This window comes from Neopelma chrysocephalum, unplaced genomic scaffold (genome assembly GCF_003984885.1).
Source record: "Neopelma chrysocephalum unplaced genomic scaffold, ASM398488v2 Primary Assembly neopelma1_77, whole genome shotgun sequence".
NCBI lineage: Eukaryota > Metazoa > Chordata > Aves > Passeriformes > Pipridae > Neopelma > Neopelma chrysocephalum.
Window position 1 is genome coordinate 6,389,402 of NW_020897738.1, and position 19,293 is coordinate 6,408,694.

General features: G+C 52.5%; 1 protein-coding gene across 1 annotated transcript in view; it reads left to right on the top strand.

The window, feature by feature from the left end:
- Positions 1-4,264: 4,264 nt before the first annotated feature.
- MMP17 (matrix metallopeptidase 17) overlaps positions 4,265-19,293 on the top strand; it is a 60,618-nt gene continuing 45,589 nt past the window's right edge. The window contains exon 1 of the mRNA XM_027689632.1: positions 4,265-4,412. Coding sequence (XP_027545433.1) covers positions 4,284-4,412 — 129 coding nt within the window. The 5' untranslated portion in view covers positions 4,265-4,283. The remainder of the gene's footprint in view (positions 4,413-19,293) is intronic.

Below are 19,293 nucleotides of genomic sequence, written 5' to 3' on the forward strand. Positions count from 1 at the left end.
TGGCTAAAACGTGTTGAAATGCCGTTTTAACTGAGTCATTCATTTGCAATAAATGAAGCATAAAGAATGCATTTTGGAAGCTACACTTAACAGAATTAAAATCATCACTCTGCTCCTTCCTTACATAAATTCTATTCAGCGACTCAGCCTGGGTAATGAATGGCGTGAAAACTCCATCTACTTGGTTCTTGTGACATGAGCACAGAGTTAAACCTGTGCAATTGAGGTGGGGTTTTTATTGACTGAAAAGGGAAAAGAGAAGAAATATTCATAGTTCAGTTTGTTCTAACCAGGTTCTTCTTATTGCCCAGCTCTGCTCTCTGTAGCTGTAAGGAGCTGATGGCATCCATACAATCTGCCTTATTAATTTGGGCACAGCTTCCACCTTCCCAGGGAGAGCTGCTCTTTTATTACATTCATTTGGTTAGAGTGAAGTCAGTGTGATTACTCATATGCTTAAATTTGAGTATATATCCTATATATATATATACACACATAAACATAGGGTTTAGAGTTTCTCTGATATTTCTTTGAGTCTTAATGATCAAGCAGTGTTTTGTTGGAGGAGGAAGTCTCATGCTATAAAATTAAACCCTGAAAGAATCTCTCCCAGCTGTTTGTACATGGCATGGTTGTAGATTCTTTTGGTTTTGTAATTTGTGACTGGTTTTGATTAATGTAGAAATCTATCTTGTCTCTTGTAAGTGCTTATAAATACGTTGGAAATTACTTTGAACATCGTAAGGGTATGAACAAAGCATCTGCTCATCCAGTGTAAGTAACCATTCACATTGCAGGTCCTTGTGGGGCAAGACTGGCTCTGAGGTGCCAGCACAGCACAGGTGCTAATAACTGATATCTGGGCAGGTGGTGGAACAGGGCAGGTATTGACAACTGCAGAGGTCAGAGGCTGGAAAATCCTGTGGGATTTGGCCACTTAAAACTGAGGTTTCTGTGGGATGGGTTGTTTGTTTTTCTTTGAAAATCTCAGCCTAATTTGCAAAACTGTTCAGTTCCTACTGTGTACGTGGCTCTGCTCCAGTCCCAGTCAGAGGAAGGATCACAGCCCTGGAAGGGAGCCCACACCAAAGCAGTTGGGATGTGAGCAGGGATCCTCAGCTGAGGTGCTTCACTGAGCACAACCAGGGAGGCTGCTCATCCAACCAGGGATGTTACCAGGAGAGAGGGTACTGGCCATGGCTTGGGGCCATCTCTCCATCTGTTCCACCAAAAGCCAGTCCACCCCATCAGGGTGAAAGCCCTTCCTGCTTTGCTGGAGGCAGGACAGCTGATTGGAAGCTCCTCAGTGGGAGGGTGGGGTTGGCAGCTTGGGTCGAGTCTGCTGCAGTGAAATGTTTGACAAATACCCCAAACTCTGCAATTACAACCTGTACCTGCGTGTAACACATGCATGTGAGAAACAGCTGTGGGGAAAGTGTTCTTTTGCAATATGCAAATTTAGTATATTCCACATTTGGTGAAAATGGATGTTTAATGCCACAGGAAGGAATCTGAAAGGATTAAAGCGCATTTGACATGGAGCAGCATCTTCCATTTGCCCTGCTGTCAATCTGCTTAAAACACCTGTTCTGACAGAAACTGTGATTTTTGTCCCTGATGTGCTGCTGTGAGAGGATGACCTATGAGGGCAACATAAAATGGTAGCATGTGCCCTAAAATCTTGACCCCTTGAAGTTAAGAGCAAAACTCTTTCAGCTGGAGTGGGCTCAAGTCTTTATCTTTGCTCCAACAGCTCACAGGCTGCCCACGATGAACCTTTATCCTTTATTGACCACTTCTGAAAAATGGGATTAAAGGTCAGTGTGGAGCGTGAGCATCTTCCAGAAATGCAAGGAAGGCAGCTGAGGTAACCTTGCTGCTGCAGGATGATGTGGCCAGCATGGGAGAGGGGGCACTATGGATGTGGGGCGGCACCAAGCCCTGGAGCTCCAGGCTGCCCAGCACAGGGACAAGGCTGGCATATGCAAACTGTGCCATGCAGAGGGACAGAGGCTTTTTTGTGTGTGTGCTGACCAGCTCTCAGAGAGCCCAAAATCCCTAGAAAGCTTTCCAGGTGCTGCTGAAGCATTTGCCAATGATAACCCCAAGCCCATGGCATGTCAGTGAACTTGGGCTGGCAGTTTTCACCCTGAGGGCTGCGGGTTTGTCCCAAACTCTGTGATTTTTGAGACACTGCTGCCCACTCCTCCCAGCCCTGTGTCCCCTCTGCCTTCCTCAGAGGGTGGCTCTGATCTGCCCACAGTCATGTCAACTGTCAGGAGAAATGATCCCTAATAAGAAGAGATTCTGGAACTGCTTAGCAGGAAATTACTACGTGTGATGTTGCTAAGCAATGTCAGGCTGGCCTGGCTGCCCAGAATAACCCTTCTCTGTTGGAAAACCCGGAAAAGGTTGTGGGGTGGTGGGTGGCTGCTGCTTTCTGCTCAGAGCAGTGGAGTCTGGAACACAGCAAATAACAGTCCTTGTCTCCTCGGGGCTGGTGTGACACTTATTGAAAGTGAGAAGGAGCCTCTCCCTCGAGGGCAGTGGCAGCTGTGGGATGGACGGGACAAAGCAGGAGCAGCAGGAGATGCACAGAGGTGGAGTTGAGTCCTGCAGAGTGGAGAAGGGGGTACAAAGAGGGGGAACCACTCCCCAGAGACAGGGGCTTACACCTGGGCACAGGAAGAGCGTGCCCTTTGGAAACCCCCTCTCTGCACCTGCGGAACCAGAGGCTGGGCTGGGCTGTTTAAGAAGCTGAACTTCACTTTAGTGTGGAGCAAAGCTCTCAACAGCACTTGAGCTACAAGTGGCTCTAGTTGGTGAGGCTCTGAGCCCTGTAATCCAATGGTTTTCCCTCTGATTTCTCTGGTGTTGGAGCAGTAAATTCAGTCCAGCTCACAGGGACACAGGGTAGTGCAAAATTGCTTGCGGGAAGTGAGGTCTCTGTGTTAATTCCCTTTAACCAACGTCTTTTGGACAAAGATTTCTTCTTTCTTCCTCCACTGCTTTGCTATAGTCCTGTCTGATACTAAATATCTCCAGAAGTAGCTATGGTTCATTGCCAAATTCATCTATTTGTGCAGAAGATGTCATAGCAATGTCCATTACAATTTTGCCCCAGTACCACCTAGAAGCAACTTTTCATCTCTACCAGTTCTTCATTATTTCCACTACTTATTTATCATAAAACAGAAACTGTAAATGTATTTTAAAAACCAAAACAAAAACAGAAAAAAACCAAACGAACAAAAAACCAAAACAAACCCACGCTACTTTAAAGATCGTTTGCAAAGCTGTTGAGTGTATTAACGTGCCAATAGGAACTGGAGAAGGCAGATGCTGAGTAGGAAGTACATGTTCCTCCTGAACTGGCAGGAGCTGGAGCTGTCAGGGTGTCCCCTGCCATCTGGCCTGTCGGAGCATGTGGCAGATTCACAGCTCTCCGGGGAGGACGCGCTGCAGAGGCCATAGGATCCCATTATGCTGTTTATGGGGACAAGCCAGACATTTGTCTCGCTGAGACGGGATGTCAGTCGGGGATGCTCCGACCACACGCTCATTTCCACAGCTCCTCAAAAAACCTCGGAGGTGCGGCTGGTACGCAAAGAAATGTTGACGCTTAGAAAGCACCGTGTCGGAGCCCTGATGCAGTTCAGCCAGACGCAGATACCAGAGCGGGAGGGCACCGAGCCCTCCCCGCGGGGGAGCAGGGCCGGGGTCGGTGCTGGTTCTTGGTGCGGGCGCTCAGCGCAGCGCTGTGCCGAACCCCCCCCCCGCACCGCCGGAGCCCTGACACCGCCTCCCTCATTAGCATCCCTTCCTCCTCCTCCTCCTCCTCCGCTGCCCGGCCGCAGAGGGGTGCATGGCAGCAGCGACGGAGCCGCGGCCGCCCCCGGCAGCGGCGGCAGCAGCAGCAGCCGAGCCGCGCTCCGCTCCGCGCCAGCGCCCGCAGCAACTTTGCCGCTCCGCGAGGTGCGGGAGCGGGGCGATGTGACCGCGCACCCGCCAGCGGAGCATCCCCGGCAGCGCGGAGCGGAGCAGCGAGGAGCGGAGTCCCCCCTGCTTCCCTCCCCGGCGGGGCGGAGCGGAGCCCCCCTCCCTCCCCGCCTCCATCCTCGGCGGAGCGGCGCGGATCGGAGCGGAGCCCCCCCCGCCCCCCTCCTTCTTCCCTCCCTCCCTCCCCGGCGGCGGCCGCAGCCCGGGGCGGGAGCGCGGATGCGGCGCGGAGCCCGGCGGAGCCCAGCGCGGGGCCGGGGCCGGGCGGCGCGGAGCGCGGGGGGATGCTGAGCCCCGCCGCCCGGCACCGCGCCCGCCGCCGGGAGATGCTCCTCGTGCTCGCCCTGTGGCTGGCGTGGCAAGAAGCGCCCGCGGCGCCGACCCCCGCGGCGGAGGACATCACCCGGGGAGTTGTGAGTAACCCGCGGCACCCCCCACCCCCCTCGCTCCCCTCCGCTGCCCCTTCCCCCGGTGCTCCCCCACCGCTGGGCATCGCCGGCCCCCGCGGCGCTGGGCCAGCTTCGGCGGCTGGAAGCGCTCCCCGGCGCGCCCCGGTGCCCCCCTTTGCCGCCAGTGTCCTCCACCCTGCTCCCGCTGATCGGGCCCCTTTACACCGGGGCCCCCTCCAGCCTTATCCACGTCGTGCCTCTCGTTGCACCTGGTGCCCTGCCGTGCTCACGGAAGGGTTCGTTTATCCCCCCCGCACCCAGTGAGTGCCCCCCACCCCGTGCTCTGCACCGAGCCCTCTGGAAACCAGAGTCCCCCTCCGTTCAACCCGCTGTGTCCCCTCGCACGCCCCGCACCCCCAGCACGGTGACCCAACTTTCCCCCAGCCCAGCATCGCGGGGTGACGGCCCCACCAGCTTTCGCACATGGATGGTGATTTCCCCGGCGCTGGGAAAGGGCCGGCCTGTCTCGAGGGCTCCCTGCCTGCCATGGAGCCGCACAAACTCCAGCGGCGAGCCGGGTGAAATGGCACGTTTGGAGCCAGAGCGATCCCTGGGGACTGGGACGCGCTCGGGGATGCGTTTGGGGCTTGCTCTGTGCCGGCAGCAGGTGGAGGGTTGGCTTCATTGCGGTGGGTCTGCACATTGCGGGCATCCTTGTGGTCCTGCTGCTCCGCTCACAGGTGCCTGCTCAGTTTGCAGGGAGGTGACAGGTTTTAGCAGCCGTGGAGAGCTCAGGTCATGTCCCAGCCAGGTCACGGTGCCAGCAGGTCTGTGCAGCTTCACGCCATCTCCTCTGACAGGGGAGAGGTGGAGGCTTTTCTGCTGGAGGAGGAAAAGTTTCTTATATCTCATACCAGCCGTAGCTCAGAGAAGCCCCGCGACTACGTCAAAGCTGGGTGTCAGAAAGCCATCTGTGGCTGGGTGTGGGCGGGCAGTCCTGGGGCTGGACCCGCCAATTTGGAGAAATTCCCTGAAATTCAGCGAATTTCAAAATGCTGCCTGTGCAGTGCTGGCAGGGAGGGAGGGAGGGAGGGTTTGCAGCACGGCAGGGTTATCTAATGAGCAGGGCTCGCACAGAGCAGTGCGCCAGGACGCTGCTTTCCCCTCGCCGAGGCTCGGCCACCAACGCGTGCTCCGGCTCGGAGGCTCCTCTGGCTCAGGCACCTGCCGGGAAGGACGGAGCGCGTCGTTCCCCATCAGTTCCTAGCAGAAGAAAAGATGTGGTGAATACGAGGTACATCTGCATCATTATGGTGCAATTACTTCCCCCTGTAACCAAATGTTAAAGCTGGAATTAATATTTCATGCAAACAGCACGTGAATTGATGTATTCTGCCCCAATCAATTTGACTCAAACTTTGTCTTTGACCTGCTTTCATCCTTGCTGCCGTATCTGCTCTGCACTCAGCTTTTACAGGGTAAATGTTAATACTCAAGGGGCGATTAGTTACTGCTGACAACTTTCAGGCACTAAGGAACCCTTTTTGTCCTGGACTGGATTTGAGCAGTAGCTCCAAACCCAGCTGAAGAGCTGGGGCCATCTTGCAAAGCAGAAGGTACCAGGGATGGTTGTTACACAGCAGAAGTGAACTGCAGGAGAAGGGAATTATATCAAAAGAAGTCTTATTTAGGCTGGGAAGCCTAAATTTAGGATGTCAGATGGGTGTCTCTGTGCTATCTCCCCTCCAGTGGATGTGCTTGCTGGGGGCAAATAATCTCTCCAGCTTGACACAACACTGGTGGGATTCCAAAGGGGTTGAATGTAAATCATGATTGTGCTTATGCCCTCTAATGAGCAGCAGGGAGCACAAGATGCCAGGTATTTTCAGAGGTGTTTGTCAGGAAACTACCACTGTGTGTGGGAAGTGAGAGCCTCAAGAAGAATTATTTGACATCCGCTTTATGAAGCAAGTAAGAAATTAAAGATCTGTGAGGCATTTAAATCAAATATTTGAAAACTAGGAAGCATGAAACCATGGCAATAGGAAGCTCTGCTAACCTTGGAAAATTATATCCAGCAGTTCTCTGCAGTAAACAGAGCACAATATCAACAAGAGCTTTTACATCCCCCCCTTGCACCTGAGAGGCTTTCAGTGCCGAGCAGGACCATGCCTCTGAGCTGTGTCCTCTGCTCCACTCCTGCTCTAAGTTTGTTTTAAATGAAACAGTGGTGCTGGGCCAAATTAAAGTTCAGCAAAATGAAAGAGGGCTATAACTCAAAGGCAGTGCTTGTTAGAGTGCTGCCCAAAGCAATATAACACGGAATGATTCTCCAGATTTCATTACTAGTGGAATATCCTGCCCAGTTTATAAATCTAACTTGATTATTAATGTTTTTATTGTTCTCCATTAGCTGCCCTAACAAAGAGGGCATAAAATAGCAGATGGAACAGAGCTTGACTTGAGTGATTCCACTGAATTTTTAGTATGCCACTACTGAGATTTACGACTTTGCATCTCGCACTGCTGCCTTTACAGTAAACCCCAACCTCTCCTTCCACAGCATTCACAAATTGCATCTTTTTATGGCTGTTGAGCTTGGGCGTCTCAGGGGTGCAGGCAGCAAAACCTCTCTACACGTTGGTAGTAACTGAGTAATGAGAGCTCTCACCTCAGTGGGCTTTGAACCAGGTCTGGGGGGAGGTCTCCCTTCAAGTTGTACTTTTCAGAAGAGCCGGCGTGCGGAGTTTGAACAGCGAAGGTGTTGACCCGGAGACTGGCTGGTTTGGAACAGAGCCAGCTGTTAAACAGGCAGCTCCTGCCCGTTCCTGCTTGCTGCAGGTGCACAGCTGTACAGCTGTGGCAGGGCAAAAGCTCTGGCTTGGGGATGGAGGATGAGCAAGCGTGGCTTGAGGGAGGCACTTTGCCCCCGGGCATTGCTTGGCCCTGGCGCTGGGGTTGCAGGACAGGAGTTGGCGGTGCTGTGGTGATGGTGGTGGCCTCACTGAGATCATCCCATGTGGACATGGGCTCTGGTGTCACCACCCAGGGATGCAGGAGTGCCAGGAAAGTTTTAGTTTGGTTGCAAGAGCATGGGTGGAGAAAACAAAAAAGACTGTGAGCGGCTTTTTCTTGACTTTGTGGCCAGGGGTGAGAGGGGAGGTCTGTTCATGCCCCCAAGGCGTTTCTCCAGCTGGGGATTGCTGGGCATTCCTGGGGGCTTGCGTATGACCAATGCCTCTCTCAGCCTCCTGCTCACAAAGCCCTGTCTGTGTTGTTCCCAGAGAAGTTGCTCCCAGGGGATGGAGGCATTTGCATTCATCCGTGGAGACCAGGGACCCGCGTCCCCCTCTGCCTTGGTCCCAAGCGGCTCTTTGTTCAGGGCAGGGCCCTCGCCTTTGTGGCAGCTTCTCATTTGAATGACAAGGATGCACTTGTGGGGAGAGCGGGGTGGCACAGAGCCCTACGAGGCTGTGCCCCCCCCCGGCTGGCTGCGGTGGGCTGGGGGATAGACAGAGGTTCCTCTGTGTCCCCACGTCAGGGAGAGGAGGGGCAGGAGTAGCAGCAGTTTCCTATGAGTCTGTGCCCCCTGTCTCACAGGTGCCAAATTTCAGACTAGAGGCCAGCCCATGACTGGGATATGGGTTCATCTTTGCTGTTTCTGGGGTGCTGCCCCGGGAAGGGTAGGAGCATCCTGCTGCTGTCGCTGCCAGATGCCCAGTGCAGCTGCACATCCTGCTCCCACCTGCCAGGAGTCAGCCAGGAACTCCCCTAAATTGCTGCATTTAAGCACCCAGTCTCGGGCATGTCCCTGAGACATGGCTTAGCTCCTGTTTCAAGGCTTGGGATAATCAGCTTCTTAAAGAACAATCCTTGTAAGAATATAGGCTGTTCCCTCTATCAGGAGAAAGTACCAGGCTTCTTCTGTTTCTGCTAATGGGGAAATTAAAAATTGATAATTCCAGTTGGAGCTTCATTCAGCCTCCTAAAATGGCGAGTCTTTAAGGACAAAATGCTCAATAGATTCCCTAAACAATAATGCATTCAGGGCAACAGCACTGGGGAGAGGAGCTTTGCTTGGCCCCTCTGCCACTAAAACACTTCATGCCTTCCCATATGGAGCAGCAACCATCCCAGGTCCATGAATTCCCTCCAAGAAAGCTAAGCTACCATATAAAAAAAAATGATAAAATGAAGTGCTGTTGGTTACATTTTAAGGTGCCTCTTGAAGCCAAAGTACAATGCAAACTAAATTGACAAAAGGCTGGCTGGAAGCTTTCAAACAGCCGGGCTGCTGTGAAAGCATTTAATCTGGTATTAAAGCCCTGGCTGGTGTGAACCGCTCCTTCCCTTTCAGATTTGAGACTTCCACATACAGTAATGCAATTTACTCCTGGGCTTGGCTGCTATTGTGGGCCCAGCCGTGGGAATTACCCGGGCTAGTCACTCCAAATTACCCACTTTAATGAGGCTCTGCCTTGGAGAAGGGTTCAGAGCCAGTGGGTAAAACCCTGCTGTCACCAGGGACTGCCCCACCATTGGTGCTGGGGATGGAGTATTGAGCTCCCACCTTGGCCTTGCTCTTCATCCTTGACACTGGTATAGAAGCAGCTCCTGGCTGGCAGGACCCGCCGTCTGGACCCTGCCATCCCTGGGGGCAGCATGCAGTGGAGCTGTGCATCCATACCCTCCTTTTGCCCCTAAAAACTCCTCAGAAGGGACATCTCTGCCTGCGTGACTCAGCTTGCAACGTTTTGTTATTCTCCCTCATTAAATCAAACATGCAAAGAGGCAACACGAAATGTGCCCATCTCTGCCCGGCACCGGACGGGGCTCTCCTGGTTTGGGGCCTGGGGGTGACTCACTGGTGGGACCACACGGGTCATGGGGTGACATGAGTGATGTCATCATGAAACTGGGGGGCTTGGATGTGTGTGACACCCTGTTTGTCCTGGCAGGTTGGGTGGTGCCAGCGGCGGCTCTGACTCATCGCCGGGGCCGCGCACTAATTTCTCATTATTTACTCATTGGCAAAAGTGCTGCAGGAATGGGCTGTGTGGCTCCGGGAAAGGTCGTGCTGTGGCTCGGGGAACCTTTATTTCTGGATGCTGTGGGGGCAGGCGTGTACCCTGTGTGGGTCTGGGGTCCTGGCTGGCCCCGTGGAGGTCACAACGTGGGAGGGAAAAGCCCTCGCATCTCGGGTGATGGTGAACCTGGGCCACCACTTTGTCACTCTTTAAAGTATCTTGCTCAGAGTAGAGCAGCACTTGAAAGCTAAGGATTTGATTTCTAAATAACCTGAGATCTGACAGCAACAGTTCTCAAAATGCTTTCTTTAATCAAAATCACTTTAAATGGGTAGATTTGGGAGTTTCGCAATCGCTTGCTGCTGCGCACGTGCAAGCTGCATCTTCTTTGTCCCAGATTTTTATGAGGATTGTCTCTGTTTTCTGGGTCAGAGAATTAAGAGATTTGATGTTATATTAAAAAAAACCCACACCAAACCACACATGCAAAGTTAAATCCAGTGCAAAACAAAGCAGACGCGCGGGGGCGAGGGGAAGGAGCTGCTGAAGGACCGGAGAGTTTTAGATCAGCGTAATGAGAAACTGCCTTTGACCATGGGTTTGTTCCCAGGGAAGTCCTGACGTGGAGTAAATGCCGATGTTCACCGAGGAGTGTGGTCTTCAGCTGGGACTCTGGGCTGTTTGATTAGCCATGATGATTTAATAGAAAGGAACCCAATTAAATCTGAGGAATTTCCTACATCAGAACACACCATGTGCACAGGAAAATTGTTCTTCCAAGAAATCTGGAGATGATCTACAGCTCCTGGCGAGAACAGCCCAAATACGGTGACTTGGGAAGTGGAAGTATATTCAGGAGGTTTTTTTCATATTATTTTTACAAGAGGGAGTTTCTGCCCATTGACTGTCAGTGGTCAGGCGGAGTTCTTCATGCTGGCTGACGTATTATTTCATCCTGACAATATTGATCTTTTGAGTGAACAAAAGCAATTTTACCTGTGTCACAGAGCCCTTGCTTGAAGGTGATGGACATGTTTGGATTACATCGTTTTGTCACTTAACAAACTCCAACAGGCACCTGCTGTGGTTCAGCTCCTGGCGGCCGAAATCACTCGACAGCTGCTACGTCCTGGTTCTGCTCTGCAATTCAGGTGTGTCCTACAGAGCCCACTACACGTGTCCTTCCTTGAGGATGCAAGACAAAAGGTTCCCTCATCCAAAATACAAGTGGGAAATAAGAGATCTGGACTTCACCCACAGGTTTGTCTTCATTTGTGGCAGTTGCCTGTCACGCACCATGTGGGGGCATTTAACCCCGGGCTCACATCCCAAACCACCTGGCTCTGGATTTTTCTAGTTCCCACCAAATGCCCCTTGCTGGAGATGGCAGGCTATGAAGAGATCAAAAGGAAACTTCACAGGCTGTTGCCAGACTTCAGGGATTTCACTGTCCAAGGCTTTTCTGAGGCTGAGGAAACAGATCTGAGGGTGGTGTTGGGATCAAGGGAGCAGCTGAACCCTGGAGGGCACCCAAGTGGGATAAAAAGATGGAAAAGACCAGGAAGGGGTTTCTATGGGATCCCTTTTGAGAAGAAAGCCTGGAAACACTCATCTGAGCAAGCATCCACTTGATTGGCAGCTGTAGACTTTCCAAAATACTGCAAGTTCTAGGCTGCAGTGCTTGTTCTCAGACTTTGACCGTCTACATATCAGTCAACCCTTCATTAAGATTTGCTTTTCTCAGTGAGATGTTGTCACATGCAGAAGTGCTACTGCTGCTACTGTGGCTGGAGTACATCTCAGGAGATGATTTTCCTGTTTCCCTCCGTGGAAGCTGCGACTTCTGGTGCCCTGAGCTGCTGGGTGCCTCTGCTGGGCTCCTGCACAGCCATAATTACCAAAAACTTGGATGGCTGTTGGGCTGAAGGGTGTAACACAAGAAAATGCTCCTTTTGTTTTACTATTGCTCCCGGGGAGTTTGATTACAGGATCCGAAGGAAAGCACAAGGCGCAAAATGATACTGTGACTGCTAGAGACAGTCCCACCACGACTCCAGATCTAATTACCTGTAAGCTCTGGAGCTGATGAATTCAGCCTTTGGGAAAGGGTGTCAGGTCTCATTTATCACTGAGCAAGAGAAAAACAAAGCAGTCTCTCCTGTTTTTCTTGAGCCCACCACGTGCAATCTCCTCCGGAGATGTTACATCCACTCCACATTAGTTATGTCCTGGCTGGTGCTTGGTCGAGGCTGCACCTTTGACAAGGCTCGTGGTGGGGAGCATGGGGAGCTCCCCCCAGCCCACAGTCTTGTTCCCACCTTGTTGCTTGTGTTTACTTCGTGGTTGCTGTTCCTTTCTCATGCTCATAGTGTCCCTCTGGCACGTCCACCCCAGAAGGGCAATCAGTGATGCTGCTCAAGAAGCATTTTTCTCCTTTGATAAATTCTCTGCATTAAATTGGCTTTTATTTTTCTTGTTTGTTCTCCATTTTGATGCTGCTTGGCAAATTCCCCGTTGCTCTGTAGCGAGCCATGCTGTCTCTACCTTTGCATCCTTCACGTCAGAGATGCATTTTTGTTCAAAAGTGAGAGGAAATTGGATTCACAAAAGGGAAATTCCTCACAGACGTGCCTGTGAAATGGCAACGTGCTTTATATAAAGGCACAGCTAAAGAGAGGTAGGTGGTTTGGGGCTTTTGCCACATGTTTTTTTATGTTGCAGAAACGTATCCTCCAGGTCTGATCAACGAGACTCCGAAATGAGGAATAATCTTGCCTGGCCTCAGCTGGCACTGAAGTGTAGAGCAATCCAGTCCTTCCTCCCAGGCGGGATGCATGTCATATTTCATGACAGAATGACAGCCCTGACAGACAGCCTGTTGCTGTTTTGGCATTTCTGATACACCTCGTGCTTTGGTACACACTCACTCAGTGTCCAGCAGGATCAAGATAACCTAGAGGAAATGAGTTGACACACTCCAGGGTCCCATACGGGCAGTGAACAGGGCACCACTGATTTGAGTAGTCTTCTACATGCTCACCTGGGTTAAAAAACTCACCCAAGATGATGCGAAAATTTTCTTTCTCTGCCTAAAGCCCACAGCATCAAGTGCATGATCTGCCAGGCTCTGAGGCACCAGATAGATGTGCTTGTTGACCAAGCAGCCTCACTGAAAGGTGGCCTGAGCTCCAAGAACCAGGTCTGACAGTCAAAGGCTTCCCTTCGTGAAGGGCATCCAGTCCAGGCTGGAGTTGGGTGGCTTTTCTTTGCTTCTTGTTCATGTTTCTGTTACTAGGGGGTTACTTTCACTGGTTTATCTCTTCCCAGCAAGGTCTTTCCCTGCATCAGGGTTTGCCAGGAGCCCAACACGCCCTTCAGGCAAAGCCCTTTCCCCAGAGGAACAGCTCCTGAGGGTTCATGCTCCCTGACTGGGACGTGGAGGCTGGAGGAAACGGGTGACAGTGGGAGCCCCTCCATCCCCCTCCCTGCAGCCCCTCGGTGTTGGCGAGAGCTACTCCAGAAAATCGCCTTTTTCAGCAAAAGGAGTTTATTTCTGCAATAACAAACGTCGTGGCGAGACAGGGCTCCAGAGCCGAGGTCTCCGGGGAGATGCGCATCAGCCGCTTTTCTTCTGCAGACAAAACCCCGGGCGATCCCCCGGCCCCGGCTCCCGCCGCTCCCGGCTCCTGCCGCCGGGATCGGGACCGGGCGGCGCCGCTCGGGGACCCCGGAGCGTCCCGTCGGTGTCGTGCCGGTGCCCTCTTGTGGAAACTGGGAAAATATCCGAGAAAATAACGTTGGTGCTGGGCTGGGAGCGGAGGTTGGAAACACACCCGGGGGAGCGGAGTGGGGCAGGGTGCCGGGTGCTCCCCCGGGGGCTGCGCTGTGTCCCCTCCAGCCCGAGAGCCTTTGCCATTGCTGGAAATGGTATTATTGTCATTGAGGGAGATTCTATTCACTGAGCCTGGGGGCAGGGGCTCCCAGCTCCCAAATCCTGCCCCTTGGTGCACACCTTTGGGCACTGAATCCCTGTGTGTGACAAATGTCCGGGCTTTAAGTGGATAATGCTCCCAAAGCACCCCTGCACCTCCTTGCTCTTGTTCTGCAGTAACTCCCATTTCCCTTGTAGCAAACACCTTTATCAACAGTGGCACATACAAACTCTGAATTTCTTCCTGAACCAGCATGCCCTGGCCCTGAGCCTGCTGGGTGTTCCCTGCAGCCACTCTGCCACCCTCCTTGGGAAGATGTCACACTGCTTTGGTCACCTCCCAAAAATGTCAGTGGGTCAGCATGCCCAGGGGACCGCAGGGCCATCGTGCTGGCTCTCCCCTTGGCAGCCCATCACCCCTCTGTCAGCTCGGGCAGCTCTGGCTGCAGAGGGTGATGAACGGCTGCCCTGGAGCAGCACCTTCTGACCCCAGCACCCGCCTTGCTCTCTGTAATAGCTGGCAGAAACAGCACTGTGCTGTGTAGGAAATGCCAGCCTGGCACCATCAGTCTGTTTTCCATCCTCTGTTCTGTTTTCCCAGCCCTGTGGGACCCTGGTGAGCCGCGGATCTGTCTCCCACATCCACCACGGGAGCAGCTCTGGCAGTGGATCTCGCCCTGCTGCCCGGGAGCCCCATTCCTGCAGCTTCTCTGAGTTCAAGTTCTTACCTTCTCCATGTTTCCCTCCCATCTAATTTATTAATATCCTGAAAAAGCAGCCCCTTTTAAATTTCTAAAGAATTTTAACTATTAAAACCAACTTGTCTCCTCCTGCACTTCCCAGACTTGGCAGCTCCTCTCCCTCTAATGCTTTCCTGGAAAGCAGTGTCTGTAAAAGCCCAGCTGTGTCAGGGAGGTCACCAGGGCCAGCCCAGGCAGGGGCTGTGCATCGTTGGGGTTGAAAGGGAGCTGCAGTTGTGGGAGCTTTGTGTCGAATTCATCCAGAGTCCATGGGGTGACTCTCTGTCCCTCTTGCATCCTGCCTGTCTGTGTGATCAGAGATACTCATTTTTGCTTGTCTGTTTAGAGGAATCGATTCTTTGAGCAAGGACATCTGCTTTTATTTTTTGTTTGTTTGTTTTGTAGCTCTGGGATCATCTCTCAGCCTCTAGGTTATCTAGACCCATACTGTGTCTGAACCCTGCCACTCCTGCATTCGTTTCCTTTTGTTGAGGAACAATATTGTGTTTCTGATGTTCTGTACAGGGAATTCAGTCTTGGGGGCCAGACTTGTTCAGAGCCAGGCTTGGGCAGGGACAAGGAGCTGAGCTCACATGCTCAGAGAGGCTCGGATCTTATTCAGAGCCAAGAGATACAACTGCAGAAATTTAATTAACGTTGCAAACCCCTCCGAAGCAGAGTTTCTGGCAAAATTGCCATCTCCACTGTGCAGCAGGTAGGATGCCTGAGAGGCCTCCACAGGGATCTGTCACAGAATAACAAATGTTTCTTTACCTGGATGGTTGCAAGGACAACAGAGAAAATCAATATGATACGCTCCCCTTCTCCAGGGCAGCCTTGAACCCTAACGAGAAAACTAATTGGCAGCCAGGCCCCCAGCACATCACCAGCTGGGAGTGGGGTGATGTGCAGGCTTGGACAACCTGGGGAAGGGCACAGGGTCTGACCATCACCTGTGGCTGATGAAGCAGGGCTGGTGGGGAGCCCTGAGCAGGGGCTGGTGCAGGGGAGGGCATCTTAGTTTGCAAATTGGCCATGGATTGTTTACAGTAAAAAAAAAAAAAAAGATCCCTGCAGCCAGGACTGAGCCTGGAAAAATCATAGTAATAAAGGCAGTGGCAGCTGGAGTAAAATATCACCCAGCTGGTTCCCTACAAGGATGAGAGGGCAGGGGGAATTGCTCTTTTAAGATAATCCAAATACCTGCATTTTTCAAGGGCTTCCAGGTCTCCATCCCCGTTTTCCTGGAAGAAGGAACTCATCCCTGGGGGGCTCTATTCTGGGAGCAACAGTGCTTTCTGCTGTGGTTGTATTATCACACTCCAGAAAGCACATGCTCAAACCATCCAAGAAGGAGGTGAGCAGAACTGGCCCATCTGTGGGGACTCTGCAGAAACAGAGGTGTTCAGCTGAGGAATCACTGCTGGTTCTCAGCTCACCCTATTTCTGTGGGGCACGAGGGCCTACTGGCCAGGAAAAAGGATGATTCTGCTCCTAATTAAGAAGCATAAAGGAAATCAGTTGTTTCCACGGCATCAAAACAGCTGAGGGAAGCTCGGGTCTCCCAGGCCTGACTTGCTGGCATGTGGCAGAGCAGGCTGTAACCTCAGCACGAGCAGCAACCAAAGCAGCTGCAAACAAATCCTTTAAGGACTCTCCTGACATAAATAAACATGGAAAATAAATGATGTCCCCAGCACTCTGCCCTCGACTGATGAGAAACAAGCTGCATTAACAAAGTAGTTCAATAACCTGGAAGAGCTTTAGAAGAGACCTGCCTGGCAGCCCGAGGAGAAGGGGGAGCGCTGCCTGGGAGTGTGCAAACAAGGTTATGAAATGTGGCAGAGCACGAAATGATACAGTGAGAAAGTACCCACAAGTTGAATTATGAGTGATGATGGTTTTCCTGCGAGGAAGAGCAGAAAGGAGAGGAGTTGTCTGTAGCTGGTGGTGGATATGCAAAGCAAGGGCAAAGGGTGCCAGGTTTGTATCCTGAACTTTGGAGCTGTAGCCTGTGCTTTCAGTCACACGAGCAGTGATCGTGTTTTCTGCAGGGGAATAATGCTGTGAGATGAGAGGAGGGCACATAAAGCCTCCTGGGGGACTTGGTGATGTAAATGCCATCCCCAAAGGTGCAGCAGCAGGTGCCTTGGCAGAGGGGGTGTTGAGGGGGCTGCTCCTGCCATCACGGGCGGTTGTCCTGGCACAGATAACCTTGAACTTTATCCCCAGCCCGCTCTGCTTCTTCCTGCTTCCCACTGCCCCAGCCCATCTCCTGCTTCATCCTTTAATGACAGGGGACGGGGCATTACCCGGTATTCAGCGCTCCCTGAAAGCTTCTCCCTGACGGCAGCCCCTGGATGGATCCCAGCGGTTACCGCTTCTTTTATTCACTGTTGCATTTCTCCGGCTCCTCTAGAAAATTCCCTTTGTTCGTTAAACGACCTGTCTCTGTTTAGGGCCCAGATGGCTGCTTTTCTCTCGGCTTTAGAAATCGCCTGCTTAATTTCCCTGGTGCCCTGCCAGCCCCGCTCGGGGGCAGGAGGAAGGAGAGGGGGAAGGAGGGTGAGCACGACGAGGCTGAGAGGCTCTTGCAGGGCTTCCCCGGCACCGTCCCCGCCCGCAGGGAGAGCTCCGAGCAGACGGGCAGGACCCAAAACTGCCACAGTCTGGTGGAGCGATGGCTGGAGGACGCTTCCCACCCGCTCAGGGTCTCCTGGTGATCCCTTTTCTCCCCCTTGCCCTACTAAAACAGCACCCAGGGAGGGGCTCAGTCCCAGCACTCACATCTCTGAGAGCCTTGTCCTATTTCCAGCCTCCTGCTAGTGCTGTTTCCTTGTGATTTGAATTTAACTCTTAACGTTAACTCTTGATTTCAGTGTGCAGTGCTGGTGATGCCAGTGAGCTGTGCCTGTGGCAGGCACTGGCTGCCCAAGGCATCCCTGACCACCACCCATGTGTGTCAGCAAAGGGCTGGGCATCCCAAAAACCCCCACACCATCGGAGTCCAGGACAAGAAAGCTGGTTTGGTTGGAAGCAGCACAGGTGGTTTAGGAAGGGGGAGAGTGCTGTGACCCTGGCTGGGGTTGGGGTGATGGGGGGAGGCTTTGCAGGAACGTGCTCAGCTCTGCTGTGGATTCATCAGCAAGAAGGCCAGGCTGAGAATTGCCTCGGCACTCGAGGGAAGGTGTGTTACGACCAGGCAAGGCATAAATATGTTTTATATATTGACTTTTAACACGCAGCTCCATTCCAGAGGAAATGTTGTCTGGGAGGAGGCTGCTGTGTGTGAGCAGCACCCCATCAGGGCAGCCAAGAGCAGTGCCCTGCCACAGGGGCAGCCCTGGGGCTTCACTCACTCGTGTGTCCTGTAGCCCTTTCTACTCTCCTGGTAAAGCCCCTGTCACAGGAGGGGTCCCTCCAGGAAGGCCAGCCTGCAAAATGGGTTTGCTGACAACCAACACTTTCCAGGGTTAGTCTTAATGGCAGAACAAGGCTTAGGACCTGCTAAAAGAAAGCACATCTTGGCTTCATCCCAGTTGTGTGTTCCTTTGCTGCAGTGGCCTCTCTGCTGAGGGGCTCGGGGTGGATTTTCTGGAATCAACTGTTGCTGGTTTTCACTGCCTCATTTCACAAACTCCCAGTACCATGGGTTTAGAGATTCCAGGTGCATTTAGAGATTCCATGGCATTTATGTGGGAAGATGAGTTTGGGCCTGAGCTGGTTGAGGGATGTGCCTGTGGGGGTCCAATATGCCCTTGAGGTGCTGGATGCCATTTCTTACTGGAGGATGAGGTTCAGCAGGGATCTGATGTTCCTGAACCCCTCCAGTTCACCTCTGCCATGGCTGCCCTTCCTGAGGGTACCACCTCTCCTTCACATTTCAGAAATAATGCAGAAAATTAGATTGCCTTGATGCAACCATGGTAAATTTAAAGCTCACCTTGGCAGGGTGGCCCAAGGCACGAGTTCACTAGTCCATTTTGTGTCTCAGCATCCCCTGGTCACACCCAAGTTTGGATTAGCCTCCTTCATCTCTCACTCCATCCTTTTTGACTGATTCAGCTACCTGTGCCATTTTTCCTAGGAGAGGAGAGGAAGGTCTCACTGACTGCCCCAAAAGGACCCTTAACAGTGACATTTCATTGCCAGGTGATGAGAGAGCTTAATTGAATTCCTTTGCCCTTATTCTGAGGCAATTGCAGAGCAAAAGCCTCTCGTGAGAGCTCTTGGCCGCAGCATGGGCGGGCTCTGACACGCCACTGGGCCATCTCCCTGCTGCTGGAGCTGCTAATTCAGGAGCTTGGGGGGCTGATGGTCTCGTGGCAGCACTGGAATGTAATTGCTGCCGCGTTTGAAATATGGTGGGATGTTATTTGCAATGTATTAAATTATGTTAAGTGCCTGAGTAAATGCTTATATAAGTATTCGTGTAAATCCATGCACGTGCCCTGGTGTTAGCTCTCATCCATCCCCATCCCACCTCTGTGCTCACCAAGTGTGGTTTTCACCTTCTCAGTGTCCATTTTTGCTGAGCACCTTCTCCTTCATAAAACCAAACCCCGTGGGATGGCCCAGCAGTGTCACACTGCCGGCTCTCAGGAGCTGGCAGGCAAAATTCAACCACTGCACAAACTAAACCTGCTTTCTTTCCTTCCTTCCTTCCTACAAACATAAGGCTGCAGACTGGTGGCTTCCTCCTGCTCTGCTGTGTGTGGGAGGCAAGCGGCTTCCCCCGGGGGATGCTTATGCTCAGTTCCATTTAGCACAGTGCTCCCTAAAGGATGCACAGTGATGGGGTTTGCATTGGCTTTCCATGGATTTTAGGAAAGTCCTTTACCTGCTCAGGTCTTTGGCTTCCCACCCGTTGTGACAGGCTTGCAGTAGCCTTCCACCTTTAGCTAAAGGCTTTGAAATCTTCTGATTTTATGGAAAAATGAGTGCTGTGGGTTACTCAAAAGGGATGTCAGAAGCCAGGTGGGTTTTGTTGGCGTGGCTCGGTTTGCTGTGCCCGTCTGCAAGGTAGGGGCAGAGCCAGGGGTGCCTGGACCAGTGGCTAAGCCTGTGCTGGGCAAAGCTGGCTGTTGCCACCCGGGTGAGGGAGCTGACCTCAGCCCCAGCAGCAGAAGCCCTGTCAGGTCTGCAGTAACCAGTCTGTCAGCAGCCGTGCGACGCTCCCGGGAGGTGAGCGGCGGAACAGCTCACGG